The sequence below is a fragment of the Scatophagus argus genome, chromosome 4, assembly GCF_020382885.2.
Source record: "Scatophagus argus isolate fScaArg1 chromosome 4, fScaArg1.pri, whole genome shotgun sequence".
NCBI classification, from domain to species: domain Eukaryota; kingdom Metazoa; phylum Chordata; class Actinopteri; family Scatophagidae; genus Scatophagus; species Scatophagus argus.
In genome coordinates, this window is record NC_058496.1 from 20,476,013 (window position 1) to 20,500,807 (window position 24,795).

The 24,795-nt window shown below is 41.5% G+C and overlaps 2 protein-coding genes and 1 long non-coding RNA gene across 4 annotated transcripts in view; 1 reads left to right on the forward strand and 2 right to left on the reverse strand.

The window, feature by feature from the left end:
• Nucleotides 1-24,795, forward strand: part of LOC124057782 — a 1,110,263-nt gene that overhangs the window by 995,788 nt on the left and 89,680 nt on the right. The gene's annotated exons all lie outside the window — the stretch shown is intronic.
• mxd1 (MAX dimerization protein 1) lies at nt 1,894-18,960 on the reverse strand. Of its 2 annotated transcripts, XM_046386318.1 has the most exons (6): nt 17,953-18,872; nt 17,236-17,335; nt 9,722-9,751; nt 6,193-6,307; nt 5,857-6,016; nt 1,894-5,463 (listed from the first exon to the last, which is right to left on the reverse strand). In XM_046386318.1, the coding sequence occupies exons 1-6, from the start codon at nt 18,017-18,019 to the stop codon at nt 5,267-5,269; spliced, it is 669 nt and encodes a 222-aa protein (XP_046242274.1). In that variant the 5' UTR covers nt 18,020-18,872; the 3' UTR covers nt 1,894-5,266. The 2 variants fall into 2 exon arrangements, with proteins under 2 accessions (XP_046242274.1, XP_046242275.1); XM_046386319.1 differs by lacking the exon at nt 9,722-9,751 and having other exon boundaries at nt 17,953-18,960.
• snrnp27 (small nuclear ribonucleoprotein 27 (U4/U6.U5)) lies at nt 19,719-23,908 on the reverse strand. Its single transcript, XM_046386328.1, has 6 exons — nt 23,679-23,908; nt 22,352-22,484; nt 21,924-22,036; nt 21,764-21,843; nt 20,377-20,441; nt 19,719-20,034 (listed from the first exon to the last, which is right to left on the reverse strand). Exons 1-6 carry the CDS (start codon nt 23,713-23,715, stop codon nt 19,980-19,982), a joined length of 483 nt encoding a protein of 160 aa, XP_046242284.1. The 5' UTR covers nt 23,716-23,908; the 3' UTR covers nt 19,719-19,979.

A 24,795-nucleotide genomic window follows, 5' to 3' on the forward strand; every position in this document is an offset into this window, starting at 1 on the left:
TTAATAAGATAATGATAACAAAAATTCCATATTGTCAAATATGTGATCTGGGACCAACCACTTCATCTGAGAGAAATTGCAAAATGTACCCAGAATTTTTCTCATGCCAGTACAGCCAGAGAAAAGTATCGAACCACATGTTAAAAGGCGCCAGAATACGGGAAATGACAACTACAGAGTTAATAATTTTCTGAGGAATGATCCCCAGATCCTTATTAGACTGTCCCACCCACATTTTCAATGCTTCTTAAATCCATGACTAAAACTATATTGTCTGTTGACAGCATGTGGTAATGTATGTTAGCCTTTTACATTGTAGTCATTCTATCCAATGTTAATCTGAAATTATTGATTAGTTCAGCTTTAATCACTGATTCAAACTTTTTTTTTTTTATCTTTCAACAAGGAGCCATCATTTAAGAAGTCTGGGGATCCACTAGGATTATGTTTAAAGGTCTGTTTACTTGTCATTTAGAGCTGTGAGAGCAGCCATGTGATGATCTAGAGCACATACAGTCAACTGTTTGGAGGGAGCCATTCTGTGCTCTCCACCGGTGACATGATGTCTATAAGTGATTGAATCGCTATGTACTAACTCAATTGCTCCCAAGGGCTTGGTGTTGTTGTGTGTTTCCATGGCACAAGTCATTTGTAGTTTGACTGCGGTGCTTCATTGTGTGGGTGTGTGTGTGTGTCATGTGGGTGTGTTTCCTGCGTTATTTGTCAGTGGTGGTTGCATGTGTACGTATGTTTGTTTGCTGGTGTGTATGGGCATGATTGGTTAGGCCATCCTGGGAGGCAAAGGTCATAGTAAACTGGGAGGGCATATCCATGATAATCTGTTGGATTTGACTAATCTGACAAGCGAAGACGTGGAGAGGTGGGTCAGTAGGCCTGTGACACACACCCGCAAACAAACACAGTAACACAACTCTATCAATAACGTTTCTATACACACACCAGCAGGTAGGTTATGTCAATACACTCAGCTGGAGTGTGTTGTTCTTGGCTCAGGCTAAGCTGCATTGCGGTGTCTGCCTCATGTTTCATGTGCAGATTAAACCTAAGGTGTGTCTTTTGGTGGATGTCCTTTAAGTGCTTTACAGGAGGATGTGACTGATGGATTATCTCACTGATAGATGAATAGACCTAAGGTGGTCCAATCTAGATTTCTGTTTTATTAGAGAAGGTGATATTTTATTTGATCTAATATTCTATTACAGACTGGGACCCACTGTTATAAACAGCCAGTGTAGTGATCAGTTCTACAGTGAACAGATCATATTACAGCAGAGCTTTGCTGATGAATGAAATGATACTGAATGTCAGTGTGGTGCCTTTGAATTTAGCTGCAAATGGTGGAGACATCCTCTTCATGCAGAGAGGACTGGGTACATGTGAGCAGTTGTACTTTTCATGCATTGGAGCTCAAACCTACAATAGATTTAAATTGTTTTGGAGCTAACAAGGCACTACCATGCTGCCTGTGGTGGAAAAACGGCCTTTCCCTTTGCTCCCCTCCCCCTCAGCAACAAGACACGCTCCAGAAGGGATGTGGGATGCTTTTCAAGATGCTCACCCCCCTCCTTCTTCTCTGGCTTGGTGTGTGTTGGTTATTGTGCAGCAATCAGATGGCTGCAATCATACAAACCTGGGATTTGGCCAGCAGATTACTCTGAAACACACTGGATGGCTGGCGAGGATCGAGCCCCTGTGGAGGCTCTCTTTCATCTGTTGTGCAAAAACCTCCTCATTACTGTCAGTTCAACCTCTACATGAAGATTAGTCATTGTATGAGAAACTGGTGGGCTGGTTTCCTCAGTTAAAGCTTTCATTTGTTCTGAGAATATAATCACTGCACAGGCTTTGCAAATAAAGACAATGACAAGGGGATAGGTAGGTAAACAAGGGTTTCAAATGTTTTATTTCTTTAATATCAATGGCAAATATAAACTGCTGCTCCATATTTCATTTTCAAAGGTTTTTTCCCCCTACATTTGAAGTAATTATTTTAGAAGACAATGTCCAAATTCTCCAATTTTTAAAAAGTAAGTGCACAAAACGCCCCTCCTAAGTTACTGTTCAATAAACAGACATTTGACCTTTCTGAGAAGAAAGGCAACAGACAACAACGTTCATGGAGCTATGACGCAGTGTGTTTTTAGTGTAATGCATGAGAGCACCACGCCTGAGACCGTCACAATGAAAAGGAATGTCCTTTGTGATGCATGTCCATATATCATATACTCTCACACATCATATATTTCTGTTGGGTCGTACATGTGTTCTCTGTTTTAAGGCAATGTTAGCCACTTTTCTGTATGTAGGGACAAAATGTGCAAAAACCAAATACACACATGAACATGAGTTTCCCCTGATGCTGAAACCTGTAGCTTAAACAACTGGTCTGAATGAAGTCTTGTTCTTTGAGAGATTCCACACCTGCTTCTTAAGGCAGATGCTGAGAGCACCAGGGTCTTCTTAGAGGGGAGGAAGGGGGGCTGGGCAAAAGCTGCACCACCACGCACCCCTGCCTCGCCTGCACCATGGATGCCAACGCAGCATGTGGAGGAGGGAGTCAACGCTCACACATGTGCAAGCACATGCATGCATAAAACACATACACCCACATACAGCGATTGGCGGAAGACGGACAACAGGCCATGGATGGAAAAAAGGAGGAAACAAGAAACTTCCACAGACATTAATGCTTATGTTAATATATGAAGTCTTTGTCAAGTGGATTTTTTTTGCATTTTACTAGTAAACAAATGAACAGAAAACCAGAAGAGAAACATAGCCTTACAAATTTTTAAACCTCCCAACCTCTACCACCCCAAAAAAAATTCTCTCTGAAGACAGTGACGATATGAAAACACACACACACACACACACACACACAAGCACATACACATACTGTACACACGTGCCTACACTGACAGATGGCATTTCAGTGAACACACCTGCCCACTCACAAGTACTTTTCAATGCGTTTCCCCTTTAGTCCCCTTTATCGTGTGGCTACACAGTTCCTCTCCATTTGAAAAGGTTTCAATTTGACAAAAAAAGCAGCATTCCACACTCAAAGACTAAATAATCCTATCATCTATTTTTCTGATTCATCTTCATGCTTTTAACTGAGATTTGCCGAGGTGGTGGATGCAGGAGCAGGGAGGTTCCTTTGGCACTGTGTTGCTACACCGCAGGGTTGCGGACATCTACATTCAAAAAGCTGCAGTCCTCTCTCTGCCCGTGATGATACTGAACCAAAAACTAAAAGGGCTACAATCTCAGCAGGCGGAGCTGCCATTTTGTTTCAGGTTCTGAGGCACGGAGATGGGCGAAAAGTCAAACACAGCTTTGCCAGAGGAATCATCGCCACCCTCAAACTGGCCACCAGCTCCTCTCACTTTTGTACTTTTTAATTCACATTTTTAGAAATTATTCAGATTTTTTTGTTCTTTTATTCCCTTCCCATTTAAGGGAAAGCTGGCTTTGAACAGCTAAAAATTAAGATTAAGCACAAAGAAAACATTTCAATTGCTAAGAGCACCGTGCCAAATTCTGAACAGACACAAAAGCCTCGAGGCACAAGATACATTTCTAAATAGTCTAAATAGTCTATGGATTGACTAAGCTGTGCAAACAAACTACACATAGGAAACTCTCAATAAACTTCACAAGAAGAACATAGGCTATGACTAATTAAATATATTTATATATATATTCATCTATATATTTAGTATATCTAATAAATACATTTGTTGATAGACATAAAGATCTTTCTGTAAATTATTTACATTAAAAGGTGAACATTTTTGCAGAAACAATAAATAGCTATGAAGGCAAGTCAAAGGAGAGAAAATCTGTGGTTTTAACATTTTACTGCTTCTCACATGTGAACACAGAAATATTCAGCGTGTTCCCACTGAAAAGTTAAAGCCAGTCGTTCTGTTTCAGTGTGACGAACTGAACTCCTCCTTCATAAATAATTGGCAGGAACATCCACTAGCAAAAAAATAATGTTCTCAGTCTCACCTGCCTGTCCTATAATGGAATGTGCTCCAGACTGCTCTCAGTAGATGGGCTCTTCCCCTTCCTATTAACACCTGGTGAACGGGGCAGTGATGAAGGTAGTGTACAAAAATGTACCAGCACCTGCCAAAATAAACCAGCATTCGGCCTAGTGGCTGGTGGTAAAAACCTGCTCGCGACCCCTTTGCGGTCCCCAGGCTCAGACGTGACATACACACATTATGATAAAAGGATGCCGTAAGAACGCCACCGTCGTCAGAGAGAGGCAGAAAAACCCGCCCACAAAACCCTCCCATATCCCCCAGCCCCTTCACAATCTCATGCTGCACAATTTTTTTTGTTACTTTTTCCTCTGAATGGTAGGTGTGGACAGGAAATTACAGGGTAATTATGTGGGACATATTGCTGTCGACCCCGATGGTTTAACATCAAACACCTTAGAGTCCACAAGCCCTGCCATGCTGCAGAGCATGGGCAGGTGACTGATGTGGTTTTCCAAGACTCACTCCATCTGGTGACATTACTGGAACAGTTTAGTGGGGGTCTTCAGGTTTTTTAAGAGACAGCATTTTTGTTTACAAAAGCAATTTTAAGTGCAAAACACCATGCACAGATGACTTGTGAGCAGGGCGCAAAAAAGCCCTACATCATGTCAGTGTCACACCTTTGGGAGGACTCTGTCTAGCTGGACAACTAGGAGTGATGGAGGTGTGGAGGGGTGTGTGTGTGTGGTGTGTGTGTGTGTGTGTGTGTGTGTGTGTGTGTGAGAGAGAGAGAGAGAGAGAGAGAGAGAGAGAGAGAGACAGATAGAGAGAGAGAAGGAAGGGTGAAATCTCATAAGTGCTTCCCATGGCTCTTGAGGCACAGAAAAAGAGGCAGTGGGGTATTGTGTGGTAACATTCTCTGGCTGAAAGTTGTGTTTTTGACGGTTGGACGGACGGGTGGAGTGTCTTTAAATTCCTCGTTTGATTGGTGCAGAGCAGAACGGGTGACCCGCTGATGATGTGCTGGATGTGGGCGGCTACCTCAGAGCTGTTGCAGTCTGAAAAGAAGTCACCATGGGAGGAAGAAGTCCACAGAGGCCTGGCTGGAGATGAGGCCTCAGACTTGGTCAGTCCTAGTAGGGAGGAGGGGGGAGGGGGGAAATGGGAGGAGGTGGATAGTGAGACAATCTTGGGGCAGGACTGGCTGAGGGAAGCAGGCGGGAGTTGGTGTCGGTGAGCAGTGCTGTCTATAGGCTGCAGCCCAGCTGCTTGGCCTTCTCCTGAGTGTCCTGCAGGCGTTGCAGGCTGGCGCTGGAATAGCCCTCGTCGCTGCAGCTGCTGCGCAGGCTGCCTCGCTCGTCCCCTGAGTCGCTCACGCTGCTGGTGCTCCACTCCAGGTCACCCAGCAGGTAGTCCGTCCCCTCCACATCCACATCCAGGTCCTCTGTTCAAACACAAATACAATATTGTTACAGGGCTGAATGATGATTCAATATTAGCATTTATCTATTCAAGTTTAGCATTTATTGAAACATGGATCAGTAAGAGAGTAAAAATTACTAACCTGTTTAATCAAAACTAAAAAGACATGAACTTTATTGCACATATTCAGCAATCTATTCTCCAAAAAGACAACAGATGGTTCCACAGTGTGAAGAAATCTTTTTGTTTCTAGTGTCCTGCAAACACAGCCTGTGTGACGTAGAGCTGTAACTAACAATTATATCCATTATCAATTAATCTGCCAATTATATCTGATCATTTAGTCAATGGCTACATGTCAGTGTCAACACCCTTTCCCACAGTTTCCCAATGCTCGAAGTGGTGTCTGGCTCACCTTGGTCAGAGTCGGACTTGTCGGAGGACAGAGTGGAGCCGGTGCTGTCCATGCGGGTCCTCTCCACCCCCAGCTGCTCCAGACGCCTCCTCAGATGTCTCTGCTCCCGCTGTAGCTGCTCCACGGTGTGCTGAGCTCTCCTATCGCTCTCCTCCAACCGCTGCAGGGTAGCACAAGAACAAACACAACGCTGGAGGAGAAGTTCTGAAAATGTTGCTGTGTGTGCCCCCTTTGTGACTAAGACAAATTCATCACTCAAACACAAAATAACCCACCACAGGGCTCAATGAATTGCCCTCTTCACACTGATTAGGTGAAAACCAAACACACACACACCTTGATATGATCTTTGGCCTTCATCAGCAGGCTCAGGGTGGTGTGCCTGTTAGCATCTGGTCCTAAGGGAACGAGGGATTTCAAGCGCTCTAAGCACAGCCGTAGGTGTGCCCGTCTGGAAACAGAAGAGAAGAAACAGAGAAGCTGTTGGACATGATTTGCTGTTTTTCACATCACGAGACACAAAAAAATTCATGTGATTTGTTGAGTGTCAAATATAGCAGGTAGCAGGTAACATAGCAGGTCTACTCTCCTGGTGATACCTTACTTTAGCTAGGAGCTTTGCTTTAAGGATGACAATGTTCTGTAGGTCAGCTGGTCCACCATTCAGTTTCATACTGAAACATCTCAACAAGTATTGGTTGAATCGCTACCACATTTTCAAGTTCATAGTTCCCTGATGATGAGTTCTAACCACTTTACTGATTCAAAATCCCTTCAAAAATCCAAACGTTTTTGTTACTGTTTTCAACTCTGTGCCTTAACAAAATGCAGTCTAAAATTGCATTGTTTCCCCTGGTCTGGTTGACAGCCAGGCCAACACAATGTACCCCCCCCCCCCAAAAAAAACTTTTTCACTGGCCCAAATAACATCAACAACATATCATGTTTCCGCCTCCTTTCTTGCCACTCATCCTCTCTACTAAGAAATAAAACAGCTTCCCAACAGGAGTAAATTATGAATATATATAATCTGTCCAAAACCAAACATGCTTATGTAAGTATACATTGAGTACTGTCTCTCTATATATTTGACAGTTGCCACAGATAGAGTTTGGGCTGGACCAAAGAAGTATTAAGGACCTCCATCCACTATAAGACAAAATCAGTACTACTAATGATACTGAAAATAAAGATCAACCAAAAGAAAAGAGGATCATTCTCCCAACCGTTGGGGGAAAAAAAAAAATTAAATGTCACATCAATGAAGTATTTCTATAATGTCTATGAGCTAGTGTCCATGTCATGCTGGAGATACTCATTCACATTAAAAGGTGGCAAATATTATGAGCACAAGGTTTTCACATGTGAGGTTCTACATGTCTACCCAGGAAGTCATTGTAACATTATTACATACGATTGGTACACAGGATATGTCACTGTGCAACAGTGCACAAATCCTCCCTTGACAAGAGGGAAACAGAGACATTCTGCAATCCAAAAATCATCTGCGACATATGTTCAGATGTGATCTTATCATGAATGTCACCAGTCCTATAACACCTCCACCCTGCTCTCAGCCGCTCTAAGCTGGCAGCCTTAGCGTTTGCTAAGGTCTGGTGGGTGTTTTTGACCACTTGACCCCACTGTTACACAACACACACCTCCAGCTCCAGCCTCGGTGCGTACGTGTCTGTATGCCAGTGTGTGCCTGAGCGAGTGGGTGTGCGTACGTCAGACTCTCCCTGAGAGTGACTGTAAAAATACTTTTTTCAGCAGCTGAGGGCTGACTGGGTGAGCTGTTCGTTTACTGTCTGCTGCACGTAATCCTGATGAGAACGTCACTGGCGGAAGAGAGTTTCTTCAAAGTGGACACATGCTGACAGGACAAGACTGATTTGACTGTGGCCAGAGGACGCACACCAATATATTCTCACCGCTTGCCCGTTTAAAACACACAAACACAGAACAAGTGAATCCCATGCACGCACATGCAAACCACTTTTCAGCAGCTGAAATCAAGTGGCTTGTTCTCAGCTGACTCAGTCCAAAGGGCATGCAGCCTGATATTACATAACACAGAAATACCCTTGCCGGTGTTGTTCTGACATAATAAGGGATCAGCAGGGCAAGCTAATGTTTGTTAAACTCTGACATATCCATGAAACAGCACAGGTCACATTTTGTGAGAAAAACAGCATGGGCGTGGCTGTAACATATTGAGCAGCAGGTTATACTGGTTCAGCTTCAGTGCAGTGTGTCAATAGGTGAGTATGTATGTGGGCTACAGGCTTGTGTGTGATCAGCATATGCCTAGAACCTACATATACCTGCCCCAGTTTCACAACTGTGTCTTTACTAAATGTGTGCGACTGGTCCAAATGCACCGGTTTGGTTGAAAAGCAGGTTAATGCCCAAAATTAATTTGTTGCATAAAGTCCTTTGCAACTGTGTCATCCCTTGGAACTCAAAATGGTTTCTCATGCAGGGGCCAAAACTAGATGTGCACCAAACTAAAAACTACTACTATGTCAGTGTGATGAGTTTTGCTTGATCAGCAGTAAATCACGCCACTGTCTTCACTCTGACCCCAAGAAGTACTTGCGTGTAAAAAAGGTGTGGCGGTATCTGGAGTCGTGTTTCGCGGACATAAACATGCACGCACACATGCAGACGCACACATGAACACTCTGGGTTCTGTGTGCTATGACAGGGGGAGGGGTGGGTCTTGTTGCACTCTGGCTTTGCTAGCAGTGGGTCACCATGAGTAATTTACTGTCTGTCTGTGGAGGCTTTCTATCATCAAGCTACTCGTGAGAGAAGTTGGCTAAAGGCTATGAATGTTCTCCGGTTTAATACAAGAAACCGGAGTTAATAATTTTGACTTAATGCCAGACATGAAGTGTCTCCACACACACACACACGCACGGACACACACATGAAGGGAGCTAAATTCAAGGCACAGGCCTCAGTAACATATATTATTCAGGCTGTCCGCTGATCAACCAGCAGAGGCAGGGTGGAAGCACTGTGAGTGTAGGAGACTCGAGAAGCGCAAAAATGAATGAATGAATTAGAAAGGATTCATATTCTGTCCTGGAACTACTAAAATACAGCAGCAGTTAGATTTAGCTTGAGGGTATCAGCATGGTATTACAACTGTTAAATTATCATAGCCAAATTATATCTTACTATGGTGTTTAAAAGCAAAACTAAAAGTCTAGAGCCATGCTAGCAGGTCTCTGAGGCCGCACACTGGCAGTGGTGCTTTGAGCTAAATGCTCAAACATCCTCACAATGCCAATGCTAACATACTGATATGATGATTAGCATGTTCACCAACTTATTTAGCATGTCAGAAGGCTACATTTTTCTGATAGTATGAAAGTAAGACAAAGTTGAGAGTTACTGACACGATCAGCTGCTCAAGCACCGAGTCACCTGACACAATCATGACACCTCAGTGGTCTCATCAGTTTCTGAAGGGGGTGAAAAAAAATAGTGGTTTCATAAGCGCTATTGAAGTACTGACCCAAAAACATAACTGCAATTCGGGTCAGTTCCATTATAAAATAATCTATATTTTCTAAATTAATTATTTGGTTGACAAAACGTAAGAAGATGCCCAGAACGGTAAAAAGGGAGACTGAAAAATGACACTCAACACAGGTCCAAATTCTGGGTAAAACGCATATGTAACTCTGGTTCTTAACAAACCGATGTACGGAAATATTTCCCATTTAAAACCCAGAATTTACATGGACATTTTCCATGGTGATGGTGGTGTGTTGTCAGCTTGAGTGGGGAACAGCAACAGCTCACAAATATACATACACCCGCAAACACACACAAAGACATTTTGACATACCTGTTCTTTTCCATTTCATTGTGCGTAGACCTGTGGAGATAAAACACATATAAGATAAAACACATAGAGACCACACATAATAACAGAGCTCCTGATTAAACAGGGTTAGGTTTCCTCTGTGTGTGCCATCAGTGTATTCCAAGGCCTTACTGCAGGGGAGTGAGAGAGAGCGACAAAAGGCTGTGTGGGAGTTTATGAGCAGTCAGAACGGCTGACAAAATGAGATTCTAGGAAATAAGAAGAACAGGCTTGGTATTCTTATGCCTGAGGCTTGTTCTACAGAGGACACTCATGCTTTTTTAAGGACCACACTCGGGTCTGTGATGAAGAGGCCAGGGGTAAACATAGTAACAGTAACTAGAAACAGAAGCCAGGAGCAGGAGTAGACAGGACTATGCCCTTCCATATTGGCTGATTGTCCACTGTGCATGTAGCACTGAGAAAGGTGGGGGTGGGGGGAGAGGACACTGCGCTGAAGGTAAACTGAGAGATGGAGGTGTGCTAGTGGCCTGCATGATTCCTGCATTGCAGTGTGAAAGTGACGCACACACACAGTCAGAGGGGAGGCAGAAACAGGGTTAAGAGTAGTCTTTAGAAGGAATGTGCTGGCCTAACCTCTGTGAAAATGGACTGAATGGATGGTGGGGGCAGAAGGCTAAGAAGAAGAGCCCCTCAGCATTCCTAAACTCTCATCTACCTTCACCTGACCTCCTAACCCCCCACTCCGGCGCCCAAAATAGCCCTTGCACTTTCAGCTCTATGTCATGGCCAAGGTCCTCAAGGGACTCTCACAAACACAAACACACACACGCATTCACACACATTGATTTCCTTCCATTTTTAACTTAATTTCAAAACTGAGCTTAATGTCTTCTTCCATCCTCAGTTGTATCCTCTGAACAGAAATAGGCGTCATGCCTCTGTGTGTGTGTATGTGTGTGTGTGTGTGTGTGTGTGTGTGTGTGTATGTGTGTGAGGTGCAAGGTATCATCCTGTTTCAGCATTGGGTGCTCTCTATCTCACTTGGCCCCCTCTGACCAGTGTGCATTCCTGTGCAGGGCAGACAGCCGCTGGTGACATAACAGCAGTAGCAGGGAGAGGATCCCACTTATTCAGGCTAGATTTCAGGCTCAGGGACACCTCCAACCTCCTGCTCTCACCCCATAATCCTCTACCCTCAACAGCTAATATTAGGTGATACAGAACAATAACGAGATTTTGTATTGTGTGTAATGTGGAATAACTGGAATTATACTGACTCCCAAATACACACATGGAGTACATGACTACATCGCACTTTGTCATTACTCTCACATAATACTACACTGACTCACCATGTACCACAGTCATAGCCATAATCTGAAGCTCGTTCTAACAAACTCCATGCAGAAAAGGAAATACCTTCCCCATCTATGTTTCAAAGATGACATCCAGCTGCCACACTGATTAGCATCACCTGACAAACTCCCTGTATAAAAGGACAAGAAAAACCGTGACTCTGGTTACTGGCAGGAGTGGCTGGCACTACCAATAAGGTGACACTTAACCTGAATTCAGTTAGTTATGGGTGGAGGTTTCCGTAACCATTCTGTACGGTTGTTTACGTCATGTAAGACAGAAGGTAAAATGAATCATATATGATGACGATAAATAAGAAACCTCCCTCCCCTTGAAATGTTGATATGGCTACCTTGTCCATGTTACCTAATCCACTTTCTTAGGAGGTAAAACTAAAAGTGTAACACCTGAAATACTACAAGTAATTTTTCAGAAAGGCTATAGGGTCATCAGTGCCATTCTTTTTCAGGAAACCAATCATATGTTGTGTCTCTCTGTCTGTCCAGAACTTTAACGTAACAGACACAGAAAAAGCTATCTGTGGAAGCATACTAGCCAGACACATAATGTTGCTGGAGAGTGTTGTGCTCTTATCACTGTAGGAGGTGTAAGCTTGCTGTTCTGTGTGGTCAACCCTCTGTTACCATGGTGTCAAGTTAGCTAACTAGCTAATATCAAGCAAAACCAACATGTAGCAATTTTTTTCTCATCACACAAGCACTGCATCCCATAATCTTTTGCTGGAAAAAAAAATGCTACGTGGACATGAACTTTTGAAGCTGCATTTTTATTTAACCATTGTAAAAAATGTAAAATCAGCTGTTCCTGGCCATTATTTTCTCAGCTTGCATGTCAACTGAAAGAAACGATGACGGGATAGATACGTCACTTGGTACTGACCAGCCAGGGCTACGTCCAGAAAATAAATGACTTATCTAATAACAAGTTTCACTCTTAGAATGCCACATGAACTCTAGACATTCAATCCTCCCATAATGATCCCTGGACAAAGTCTTACTACATGGCATCCGTAGCTTAACTCTTTCGAGGTCCTCAACGGAGCACGTTAATCACTGATTTGTATTCGGCAAGGTTCTTCTGCAGTAATCTACCGTTGAACCTGCATTTACATCTTCTGAAGCCTTGGCATAGCCTCATCCAAATCAACCGCATCAACCTGAAAACCAATACAGGGTGGAGAGCGTGGGAAAGGCTCCATGTGCCGGCTCAACAAGGATGACAAGCTCACTATATCATTTCTATAGTGCACTATAGATGCATTGGTGCATGTGCGTGTGTAGGGTGGGGGAGGATTCTCCATCTATGTAATGGAGGAGCTGGTGCTCTCCATTGCCTGCAAAGAGTGAGGAACAGGAAAGACACAGAGGGGTGGAGGAGGTGAGGAGAGAGAGAAAACATGAGAGAGAAAGAGAGAGAGAAATGAGGGGGATGGGAGAGTCACTACTACTAACACACACACACACACACACACACAAGAAACACGGTGACTCCCCTCCCCCACTACTCACACATCCACGCCACGGGGAAACAACAGTAGAGGGGCTTGCACGTACTAGCTTGGATGGCTTCGAATACATACATGGCTGCCTGCTCTACATTTCACCAAGTGTCAAGAGCAACAAAACTCATTTTGTCTGATTTGTCTATTAATGATCAAGAGCCAACACTATACCAGACAATATCAAACCATCTGGGCTGAGCAGAAACCCTTATTAATAAGTGTGGCTGATAAAGTGCTCACAGCTGACGAGTGAGCTGCTGCAATTTAACCTTGTAGCTACAAAACAATAAATGGTCCAAGTAAGCACCGTGAGTCAAAAGATTGTAAGATGGGCAACAAGACCAACCCCACAGCGGCTACTAGTCGATTTGATATACAAAGCTGGTCCCACGCTTTCTGCACTACGCATGTCTAAAAATATAGTGCCTGCTAAGCATGTTGAGGTATGCTCTGAGCTATGTGTTCTTACAGCACTACACATCCTTTGCATCTTGGTGCAAGGAGGTGACCGAAGAACACTACAAATCTGACACAGTCATTGGCAGGGCCGTCAAACCTAAATGCAGGATAAAGCAAATATTTGAGTTCCTTTTGAAGACATACAGTACAGATACACACACTCAGTGAAAAATGACTTTGTGTTTATCGAGCACACTAATGAGGTAAAAGCATGTAAGTATTCAACTTTGGTACATCACATGCCGACAGGCAACTACTGCTGAAAAAGATTGGCCGATTAAGCTGCTGAGAGGAAAAGAATCTGCAAAGATTATGATAACCTAATAATTATTTTAGTCATTTATCAAGAAAAAAAATACCAGACATTCTCTGCTTGCAGCTTCTCCACTTTGAGGATTAGCTGCTTTTCCTTCAATAAAATTGTCATTCATTATCATTGGGCTTTGAACTGTTGGTCCAAAACAAGACGTGTGGATGCAAGACAGTGTGAGTATTTCACTTGCACCTGCCCCTTTTAATAGATGTTTGTGAGCCACAAAAAGAATTTGCAAGCACAGTGTGCAAGAAAAAACTACTTCCTACAGGTAATCATTAAAAAAAATAATAGTTCCACATTCAATTCATTCAGAAGACAAAATTAGCTAAAAGCTGTAAGCCTGGCAGTAAACGTATAGTTTGGGTTCTACTTACAAACTGTTTACTGACAGGAGACAGATAAATTCCAATTTATTATATTTATATTTATGTGTTTGCATTTGACTGATAATTTGCCATTTTATAGCTCTAAATGCACACATCACATGCAGTATAAATGGGTAGATTGTTAATAAACTCTGTTGTAATGTGCTCTTATTTTCTTGCTTCATTTAGGAGCATATGTACTCCTTGAGAAAAAAAATAGCATCATGACCTGAGATGTCAACTTGCAATTGTGACAGATTCACTATGTTCATAAAACTAAAGAGTTCATTCACAAATATATCTAACTGATTAGCCAATAATAAAAATAACTTCAGTCCACACACTGGTGCAAACAGGGCTGTGATACAGTATAAACAGGGTGTGTTTTCATCATATAGCATACTCAAATGTCAGAGTGATGTAAGCTGGATATACATTGAGGTTAGCCAAGGTAAGGGGACTTTATAAAAACCTGTCCATGTGCTTCAAGTGATCTGACTGCTCATATCCACACAGCAGACTGGCAGAGGAAGGCATTCAGTCCACTGAAGGTAGATGATGGACAGCATGGCCTAGTGTGCCCTCATGACTGACATACCCGATGTGGGTTCAACCGAAGCCTGTAATTAATCTGAGAGTTTTAATATGTACATCATATGAAATGTTACACATACTTATATTCATATTACCTTTTATACTGCCTTGAAGCACAAACAGGAAGTCACTTTATATCGTGTGAGTTTTTCCCTTGTGTAGCTTGTCTTCCTTGGAAGGGAATTTGGTTGAATCTAGTATTAAGTATATAAAATATTAAGAATCTACTTTGTATAGTTTTTTGCATATTTTATATTTTATATATACATTGAATATGTATATAATATATATGTGTATGTATATATGCATAAGGACAGGAACATAGTGCAAAGTAGTTGAATATATATATGCACACACACACACACATATATATATATATATATATACTGCACAGCGTTTTTGTCAGTTGCCTCTCTTTCCTTTACTTCCTGATGAAAAGAAGGCCCATAACAGTGAGTGGCAGCCTTGTTGTGTCTATTGAAGAAGGTGGTGTCTTATTGACACTGTTTAGCTGAAAAATCTATTTGCCAACTTTTCCACCTCAGCCAGGCATAAAACTCCCCTTTTTTACTAATTATAGGTGTTCTCATTCAGTCCTCATTCTTTTCATGTGCATTAATACAGTAGGATATTCATACTACATTAAATCTTTTTGGTCATATAAAAGATGGGTCCCCTGGTGCTGATGCCTTCAATCCTGCAGATTTTTCAACCTCTCCACTGAAACAATCAGAATCTTGTCTCATCAGCGGACATCTATTACAGGCCTTAACTCATATACGGTATACATCCACTTGCACAACACTACACAATCCAAAGTGAAATCTCATCACGGAGCACACACTGATCAGTGGGATGTGAATTCAACATAGATCTGTCCTGATGAGACTGATTTATGGAATTCTGGTTACAAACTCTGAATTTACATTAAACTATGTGCAGTAGGATCCAGTGAGGTGAGTGGAGCTCTCAGGACAGCACCCCTCACTGAGATGTCTTCTGCAGTTACCTTGACTGACCCACTTAGCCTTACCGAGTGGCCTTTCTCTGTGAGACAGGTGTTTGCTGCTGTCACTCACACACTTTATAGAAGACAAGGGAAGTCAAACCATGGCCTTAACCCAACAGACTCACACATACACATGCAGCCACAGCCTGTGATATCAGAGCATTAGTATAGGGAATTAGGGTTGAGAGGTGTCAGTGCTGTGATTTTGCCTTTGTACAAAATAGCAATAAAAAAACAAAAACCTCCACGCAATAATGTTCATGTCAGTGATTATCTGTCACACATAATGTGATTAATCTCAGCAATATTCTGAGATTAATCACATTAGGCTGTTGAACAATTACCTGTCCCTTTCAAATATATAAATGGGCAATGCATGCCTACAGCATGTATCGCTGACAGATGACAAATGATGCTTTTGATGCTACGCTGCCCCTGACTTTGAGTGGACAGCTAACACCGAGCCACACCACCTGCCTCTGTCTGTGCGTGACGGTTACCTCACTGAACTGCTGCGGCTTTCTACGCCTTGGGTGTTCACACGGGCAGCGCTATTTTTTACAATTGAGCTTACCTTTGATAACACAAGCCTTGTTACAAATGAAATATTCTGTCAAGAAAAACAACAGTTCACTTTTAATTTGGAAAAAGATTGCTGCTCAATTTCACTGTCTACATGTGTCACACGAGAAAAATAGACAGCGGTGTGAGCCAGGTGTAAACTTGGGCTCTTCTGGTCACTGATTTATAGTGGCATGTTTTCTCCAAAACAAATGTTTAGGGTTGTATCAGTGGCAGTGGCATGATGGAATGTAGCTGGTCCATGATCCATATGAATGCACCTTCACAGCTCAGCTTGGATCCATCATGATGTGAAATACAGTTTTACTGCAACTTTTCATTTTTAAAGAAATAATTCCCTAAATCTCAATGCAGAGTTGCAGTTTACACTTTGGATTATGATAAAACATGGACATATACATCAGTGTTTTTTTCCTATTCTTTTTAACTGTATCTAAAATGTGTTGTTTTAAGGATTGTCAATGTAGTGATTCAAACAGTCCATTTTTGCTGCATGTGCTGCATTGGAATAAAAGCTATATACATTAAAATAGCTTTTACCTAATCTGTTGGCTAGCTGCTGCTGCTGTTCTATATTAGCAGAAACATGAGGCGACCAATCATGTATTAGCTTAGTTTACAGACTAGTAGTGAGCTAACCATAAAAACCTGTCAAGTCAGTGTGACTTACAGCTCATCTGCAAACATGGTCTCCTCATATATCACCACACAATGCGTGTAGGCCAATAAAGAACTAATGTACACAAAATTATACATGGAGAATTTTTCTGCATGTTAAGCCTCTCTTCTAAGCTGAAAGCAAAGTTTTATTTGTCTCCCCTTTTTATTTATCCCAAAACTGATTCAATTTTTGACCCAAGAGCACGAGTTTTGCCATCCGTTGTTCCTCAGTGGAGAATTTTCACACCAGTCTCGGTTCACCCAGACTACTACCAAATACAGGTATTACAAGCTTTCAAATGGCCTCCCCATGTTAGTCTCATGACAAACTAATACACAGATTGTAGTATTTTTTAAGCATCATAATTATATTCAATAAACATCTCAATAATGATTAGGCTGTGATCTTTAAACCCTTCAAAACCCCTCCCCCATCATCACCACAAACCATTTCAGTGGATGGTGAGCTGAATTTCATATTACTCTATTTGTAAGTGTGTGGCACCAAAAATTGATACAATAAAATGACGTCAAATGTGCTTACATAGATTCTATAACTAAAATGGAGAATTATTGAAGTGAGGATATTATGAGTGCCTTGTTGCAGAGCAGAGGTGGAAAATCGTACAGTAAACATTTCCTGCCCATAAGGAGCTGAATGGCCTTTACCTGCTACTTGTGTTTTTCTTGCTTTTGCTTTTCCTTTTCAAGCTTTCCCTCTCTCGACTGCTGATGAAGGGTGGCATGGAGGCATAGCCGTGTTCAGCTTCTGCAAGCAAATAAACAACACAGTGGTCACATGTCTAGATATTTGGCAAGGCAAAATATAGCCACAGTGACAAGAAGCCAAAGCAGGAATAAGAAGGTTGCAAAATGTGCCACATTTGATCTGAGCCTTTTGGAATTCAGTAGCAACGCATGCAACGAATGGATTCCATGCAATATCTTTATACAGTATTTTCTCCCCTCAGCCTGGACAATGATGTCATCTTGAACTGGAATAAACCCCACTAGCAAACCACAACAGAGGGAAAGGAGGGGCCTCCATGAAAACAATGTCTCGCTGCACATCTGACTGCATCTGCCACATATGCCTTCACTCTTACATTATAAAACAAAGGCAAATAGCGTTTGTTTTTGCGAATTTGCGATATATCCCCAGAATATTGATTATCACCTAGACAGGGTAGGCGATGCATTCTGCTAAAGTGTCTGCTAAAATCTGAAAAGGTTTCTGTATATACTGCACGGCCCGATTATTTCATGCAAAAATAAAGGGTAGACATGGAATTTAAGACAGTTTTAAAATGACAGCTGCACAAATTAGAGTGATTTTGGGGTGGGGGGTGGAGGAGGACCGTAGAAAACAATGCAATTAGACTTTACCTCTTTCCCTGCGATCAAGGTACTCGGCTGCTTCGATCAACATCTGCACCAGTCCGATCGCCGCCATTTTCAACAATAACACTGATAATAATATAACAATCCGATGAGGGATTCCGTGGATGTACACAAACTGCTTCTCCTTCTCACACTCAGGTGGCTCTCTGCTCTGTCAGGTTATTAATTTAAACGGCGACAGGTAACGTCAAAGTGTTACTCATGCAGTGTATCAAACAGACTATTTAAAAGTTAAAGGTCGTGAATACAGCACCGGTTTTAAAAACCAAACTAGCCTCTTCCTTAATGATTGTTAAATGCTTCAGTAAAGGGTTAGCTGGCTGATCGAGGCTGACGCTAAGGCTTTAACAGCTAGGTTGCTTCTCCCTATTTATAAAGAAAACTGTTTGCCGAATATCGTTTCTCTTCTAGGTAGTTCTTCAATAAAAAGCGACGTGTTGACAAAAATAAAACGAAGGACTGCTTAATATAGAAATAGGCGAATATTGATCTGCTTTGCAAAAAGAGAAAAAAACATAACAAGTTGTCAAATTAACGATGAAAAGTTCCTGCTAGCTTGACTGTACACAGTAAGGATCCAGTCAGTCAAAAAAAATAACTTTTTCAGTTGTCACAGACTTGCCTGATGTGAATGGATAAAACAAAACGAGCTAGCTGTTTTTTCAGTTAAAACCCGACGATTTCATCCAACCTGATCGGTTCAGAGCTATGTGGCTGGCTAGTTTTGTGCTGGTTTATCGCTGGTCACGCGTGATACGTCTCGCTGGAACCACAGGGAGCGACTGACATCAACTGAGGAACAGTGAGTGTTTATCAAACTGCTTCCAAAATAGTGGCTTGTTGATATGAACGACAGCTAACTACTGTACTTTGCCACAAAGCGTCTGTGTGCCGCGATATGATTGGATACTTAACATAACAAACCAAGCTCCTATTGGGCGTTTAACCTGTCAATAATCGAGAGGGGTCGCCACTGACTGCTACTCAAGGCCTGGTTCAGCCATTTTGGTTCTAATTCGCATTGGCTAAAGCATGCAGTTTTGAGCCAAAATGGACTTAGTATCTATGCTACACACTTTTGCATCCCGATTGGTTACTTTCTGATAAACTTAATAGCTATTGGCCACAATGCCCACGAGCTGAAGTGACAACACCCTCTTCTGACAGAAGCCACGCCTCTTTGCCATGCTGTTTCGCGGTGGATGGCAATGATTGGCCCTCGTATTATCATTTCGTGTTCAGGGATTGGCCCGATTCACATGTTCTCTAACTATTGGACTCTTGGTTATCTATATCCGCGCACGCGTACTGCTTACCGAAACACGATAGTAGTTATGGTTAACAGCCTCCCTCAAAATGAGACGGATGTCCATTTTAAATCAGGAAAAACTCTGGACCTACGCAAAGCACAGTATGCAGTGGGTGTATCTACTGGGAGACGTCGCTCGTCTAGGACTAAATTTAATCACTGAATGAAAAACTAGCATGCCACTTGCAGGGAATATGAAATGAAACTGAATTTGGTGATTCCAGCAGAAAAAATATACAAATAAGTTACAAGAGTGCCCAAGTACTACCAATGTAGGATGAGTTATATTTACAAAGTCAGTTGCACTGGCCTCTATAATACTTTGAACATCCATTACTTTACAACTGTTAAATGTCAGTGTTAAGACATTCACATTTAGGCATTATTGAATATTCATGTGCAACATGGCAGATGCAAGAGGCATTTTTGACAATGAAGACTGCACTTTTTAAAAGTATTTTATTTCAGATCAAAACCCCATACACCTCCACAAGACAAAGCTCCATACATTGTGTCGACAAAGACTCTCCTATTAATATTCAGCAGTTACTGCAAGTACTATTATTTACATTTGTGTTCACTTATAAAAAGGTATATACAGAATTGTTGCTTAACACAAAACAGGTTTTGAATAGCACAATATCATCAACTATAGTGAGGGGAGAGTGAAGATAAGCTTCTCAGGTATCATTCAGAGTTACTTTCAAGCGATGAAGTCCAGCGGTCTGTTGAATCCACCTTTTCTGTTCATGTACTGCCTAAAAAATATGTATATATAAAAACACATTACATCACTATTACCCTCGCAACACTTGCAGATTACATCATCGAGCACCAATGAGAGAGCAGGAATCTCTGCATAGAAACACCTGCAGAGGTGATTGGCTGTAATAACAGTGAGCGTTCACTGTGGAACTGGAAGAAAGTTAACCTGACCAACAATTGGTGTTCAAACAATAACTTAAAAAATAAAATCGTGATGCGATTAAACACGGGCTTACGAAACCTTTCAATAAAAATGGTCCGTGGCTGTGTGCAGCACTGCTGTGAAGCTGCACGACCAACAAACAGCTCTCTTGTTTACTTTGATGCTGACGTACCTGTATTTTCTCTTCATGGTCACATTCACAGCATATGCATTGGCCGATCCATCAGCTTTCTTCCCCTGATTGGAAACAATGTTACTGTCTCTCATATACAAAACATCACATACTGCAGTTCAAGGTAAACAGAGACATATATACTAACAAATACACATTGTAGAGGTTTCTGCTCCACTTCCATTGCTCCTTTTAATCACAAAACTAATCTGGGTGTACAAAACCAAAAATCAATTCTACAGTATAAAGTACATCCAACTGAGAAGTAGGGGTAAATTAGATGAAGAAAACACTATACAATTTAGGGAAGGGCTGTGTTTCCCCCCCCCCAGCCTGAAGGAGGTGCCAATTATTAGTAATCTAGGAGAGCTATAACAATGTTTGGAAATGATAAACATATGTAGTAAAATTAACAATTTTCATCAGAGTTTACAATAACCAGTGTTGGAATGTACTCTAGTAAAGTTCACTTTACTAAGTGCTATATTTAAATACAACTTTGCGTTACTTGTACTGTACTATTGCTACTTGCACCACTTCCATTTTCTGATACTTTATACTTCCATTCCACTGTATTTTAAAGGCAAATATTTTATTTTCTACTCCACTACATTTATTTGATAACTTAAGAGACTAGTTACTTTGTGGGTTCCAATTATTAATACTAATACATCTAAAATATGCTGAATACTGGATGTGATAATTGACCTATCCCTATTATACTGTGTGTTACAGTGATGCTAAGCCAAACTTCAAATTTTCACAGATAAAATGACAGAAATTCTTAATATCCAACATGCATTTCCTAATGCTGAAGTGTTTTGATCCACTGCAAAGGGTCCAAAAACATTAAATCCAACATTTACAGCTCACCTGCAGCTACTTCACAGTGAAACGTATCCAGCTGCTAAGAATCTGATGAAAAGCATCGAACGAGTGAAGCCACTGGAAAGACTTCATTATAAAGCAGATGCATGTGAAGTATTGTGAGGTAAATTTAGTGTAAGGTTGGCTGTGGTATTCTAATGTATTAATGTATCCCAAATTTTAGATTTGTACAATACTCACTTCTATTGCAATATTAATTATCTATTGACAAAAAAAGTAAGACTTTCGAAAAAGCATGCAACATGTGAATACTGACTACTACGTAATCAGGAGCTACCCACTCTGTGTGCCTTGCCTGCTCTGTATACTACAGGCATTCACAATGTATTTATAGAATTTCAGAGCAAAACGGTGATTAAAAATGTGTACATTGAGCAGGCACTCCAAAATGTATGCTAACAGCATAACTAGCTTCAGATGAGCTGTGGAACATAATGAAATTTGTCATAAACTGCACCTCCTTGTGGCTGCACAATGCAGGACACCCTTTTGCTCTCACCTTGGTGCTGTCAAAGGCACCAAATCCCATCAGTTTCATCATCTCAATTTCCTCTTCTGTTTTGCCGTGCATGTCCTCCGCTGTTAGGAAAACGGATGGTATTGAATTCTGACATAAATATAAATGCTTCACTTTGAACTGTCATAAGCACATCTAATACCTGATATCTGAATGGGCTTTGCTGTCTTTTCTTTCACTTCTTTGCGCTCCTCTTCACGTCTGTCTTTTTGTCTCACAGGAGAGAGGGAGGAGGAGCGGTGACGTCTAGGAGACCTGCAGAGGGAACACAAAGATGGCTGTAGGAATTTAGAAAATTCTGAGGGAGAAGGGGATAATAAACACGCTGCCAACAATCTGAAAGAAAAAGCTGTTCTATGACAATTCACCAGACACTATCGGAAGTGGGAATCAGTTGATCTGGGTAACTGCAATTTGACAGTGGTATTTGGTGACAATATACCCAATATATAATTTTTAGTTTACAAATGAAGACAAGAATTGGCCAGTGTAGCCACAGCTTTATGTAGAAAACAGAAACAATGGTGCAAATAGAAACACTAATCAGTGTTCAAAAAAGCGCTGCCTCACCTTGACCGCCTCCTGTGAGGAGATCGTGAACGACTTCTTCGACGGTCACGATCCCGATCTCGAGAACGTGAGCGATCCCTTTCCCTTCGCCTTCGCTCACGATCCCGTGAAGTTGAGCGGGAACGCCTTCTCTCTGCAGGAAAGGAGGAAATCAGATCTGAACATGAGCAGTTGTAAACAAGGGATACTGGCAACCATTTCTCACGCTGTAACATCGTATGTTATGTATATGTGTATTCTGTAGCCGTTCATATAGAAATGTTAGTGGCACCATTTGAGTTTTATTTTTTTTTTATTTATTTTTTATGTACAGTTTTCTTTAGATACAATGAAAAAACATACAATGAATCCAAATGTATGTCTTAAAGCAACTAAATTACAGAATTTGGATAGTGAAGAGACATGCTCCAAAACTGCCAATACATTGTTCACATATATAGTTGCTATCTGTGATATGATTACAGATACTACAGCATTGTCAAGATATGTTTGCTTTATCTTTAACTTTTGATGGCTTCAGGTACAACACCAAAATATACAGTTGTTGTTCTACGTGATTCAATCAGTGCTTCATGAAGTACACCATTTACACCTGTTTGGCAGATTCAACCCTCATCATCACCGCTGGCCTTTCATGGCAGACAAAGGCGAGAAAAGATTATATTAATTAGTAGTCGCGGTCTCAAATGGCAAGAGTTTTAACAAAACAGATAGCAATATCTTACCAAATATAATGGCCTGTACACAGTTTTGGTACAACTGCAGGGCCAAACATTTTAATCTACTCAGTCGACAGTTGGATGACATAGAAGAATAACACAAAACCAGCCAAATACTGCAGATAGCATGAAGGCTACCGTTAATTCTATACACGGCTTTCTGTTGGCCTCCACATACTCAGATTACTCCAAAACATAATTAGCTACAGCGACACAAAACAACTCAGTATCATCTTGCTATGTAAACCGTGCTACACAAATATAATGATGCTGAACAACTAAGCTAACATAACTTAGCTAACATAGCAAGTGGAATTTCTGTACAAAAAAGAATTTCCCCTCGGGGATAAATAAAGGAATTTTGATTCTGATAAATAAGGAATATGTAATATGTAATTAACTCACACAAGACGAGTTACGTTTCAAGGTGTGAAGTTAGTGTTAAGGAAAGAAAATAAGTTCGTTAAAATGTTCTCATATGTGAATTTGTGTCTGTGTGTGTGCGTTCTCTCGCAGTGTAAAAAAAAGAGAAAACAGCCCTCGAAGGTATACCTTTATTTTAACGTTAGCGTTAGCTGAGTTAACGCTAAGTAATTCTAGTTTCTTACCTCGCCGAGGAGGAGTTCGACTCCTGCTCCTACCCATGTCCCTTGCAGATCAAATGTTACACTCGCAGACTAATGTAATACCAAGCTGAAAACAATTTCAGGTGAGAAATATTAACAAACGCTAGCGAATTTGTCTTTTGTTGATTCTAATGGCCGCTATTTCAAGGCAGGCTCTGGTGCATTCTTTTGCGGTTAATATGAGAACTTCCGGTGACCTTTCTACAGAAAAGCGCCCTCTACTGACCAGGAGGAGAGCCTTCATCCGTGTTGTCTCATGAGGATGAGTAACTTGACAGTGTGCAGTACCACCACCCATTGGTCTTCACTTTTGAATGGCACGCAGAGGTGACATATTGGCCAGAAAAGACTGGTACTGTACTACAGGACAGGTTTTGGAGTATGTTCACCTCTCACATAGTCAATACCCAGAAACAGATCACCACGTACCCAAATCAGAAGCCTTGGATGAGCAAAGAGGTCCTGCTCCTGCTGAAGGCCCACAACACCATCTTCAGATCAGGTGACGCACAAACCTATTGTTTATCCAGGGCCAACCTGAGGAAGGTCATCAAGAAGGCCAAGCTCTCTTACAAGCTAAGGGTCAGGAAACACCTCAACAACCCTAACCCCCAACGTATGTGGCAGGGCATCCAGGCCAAATTACACTGTCTCACTGCACAGAAGGAAATGTCCATCTACTCGTGGAAGAGAGGCTTTTTCTCATGACAGGGATGGAAACATTAATGGTGTCCTCCTTGGCTAAACTATGTTAGCTGGATTATTTAGCTTAGTTAGCTACCCTCTCATCCATAAGCAAATGCCCACCTTCTGCACAGTGATACAGAAAGAAAATACCTCCTATATTAAACTCACAAGGTGTGTGGACATTGCAGTTGAGTTTTTCAAATGTATACTTTTTCACTTTGAGCACCACAAATTACTTGCCATCTAGTTTTATTGTATTCAAGAGAAGTCAGATGTCAGTGCTGCCTGTATCTCAGAACTCCCCAACTCACAACAAAACAATCTACATGAACAAATAGCACAACAGGTAAGAGGACAAATATGTACTTTTGATTCTGGGGTGAACTGTCCCTTTAAAGTAGTCTTCAGAGAG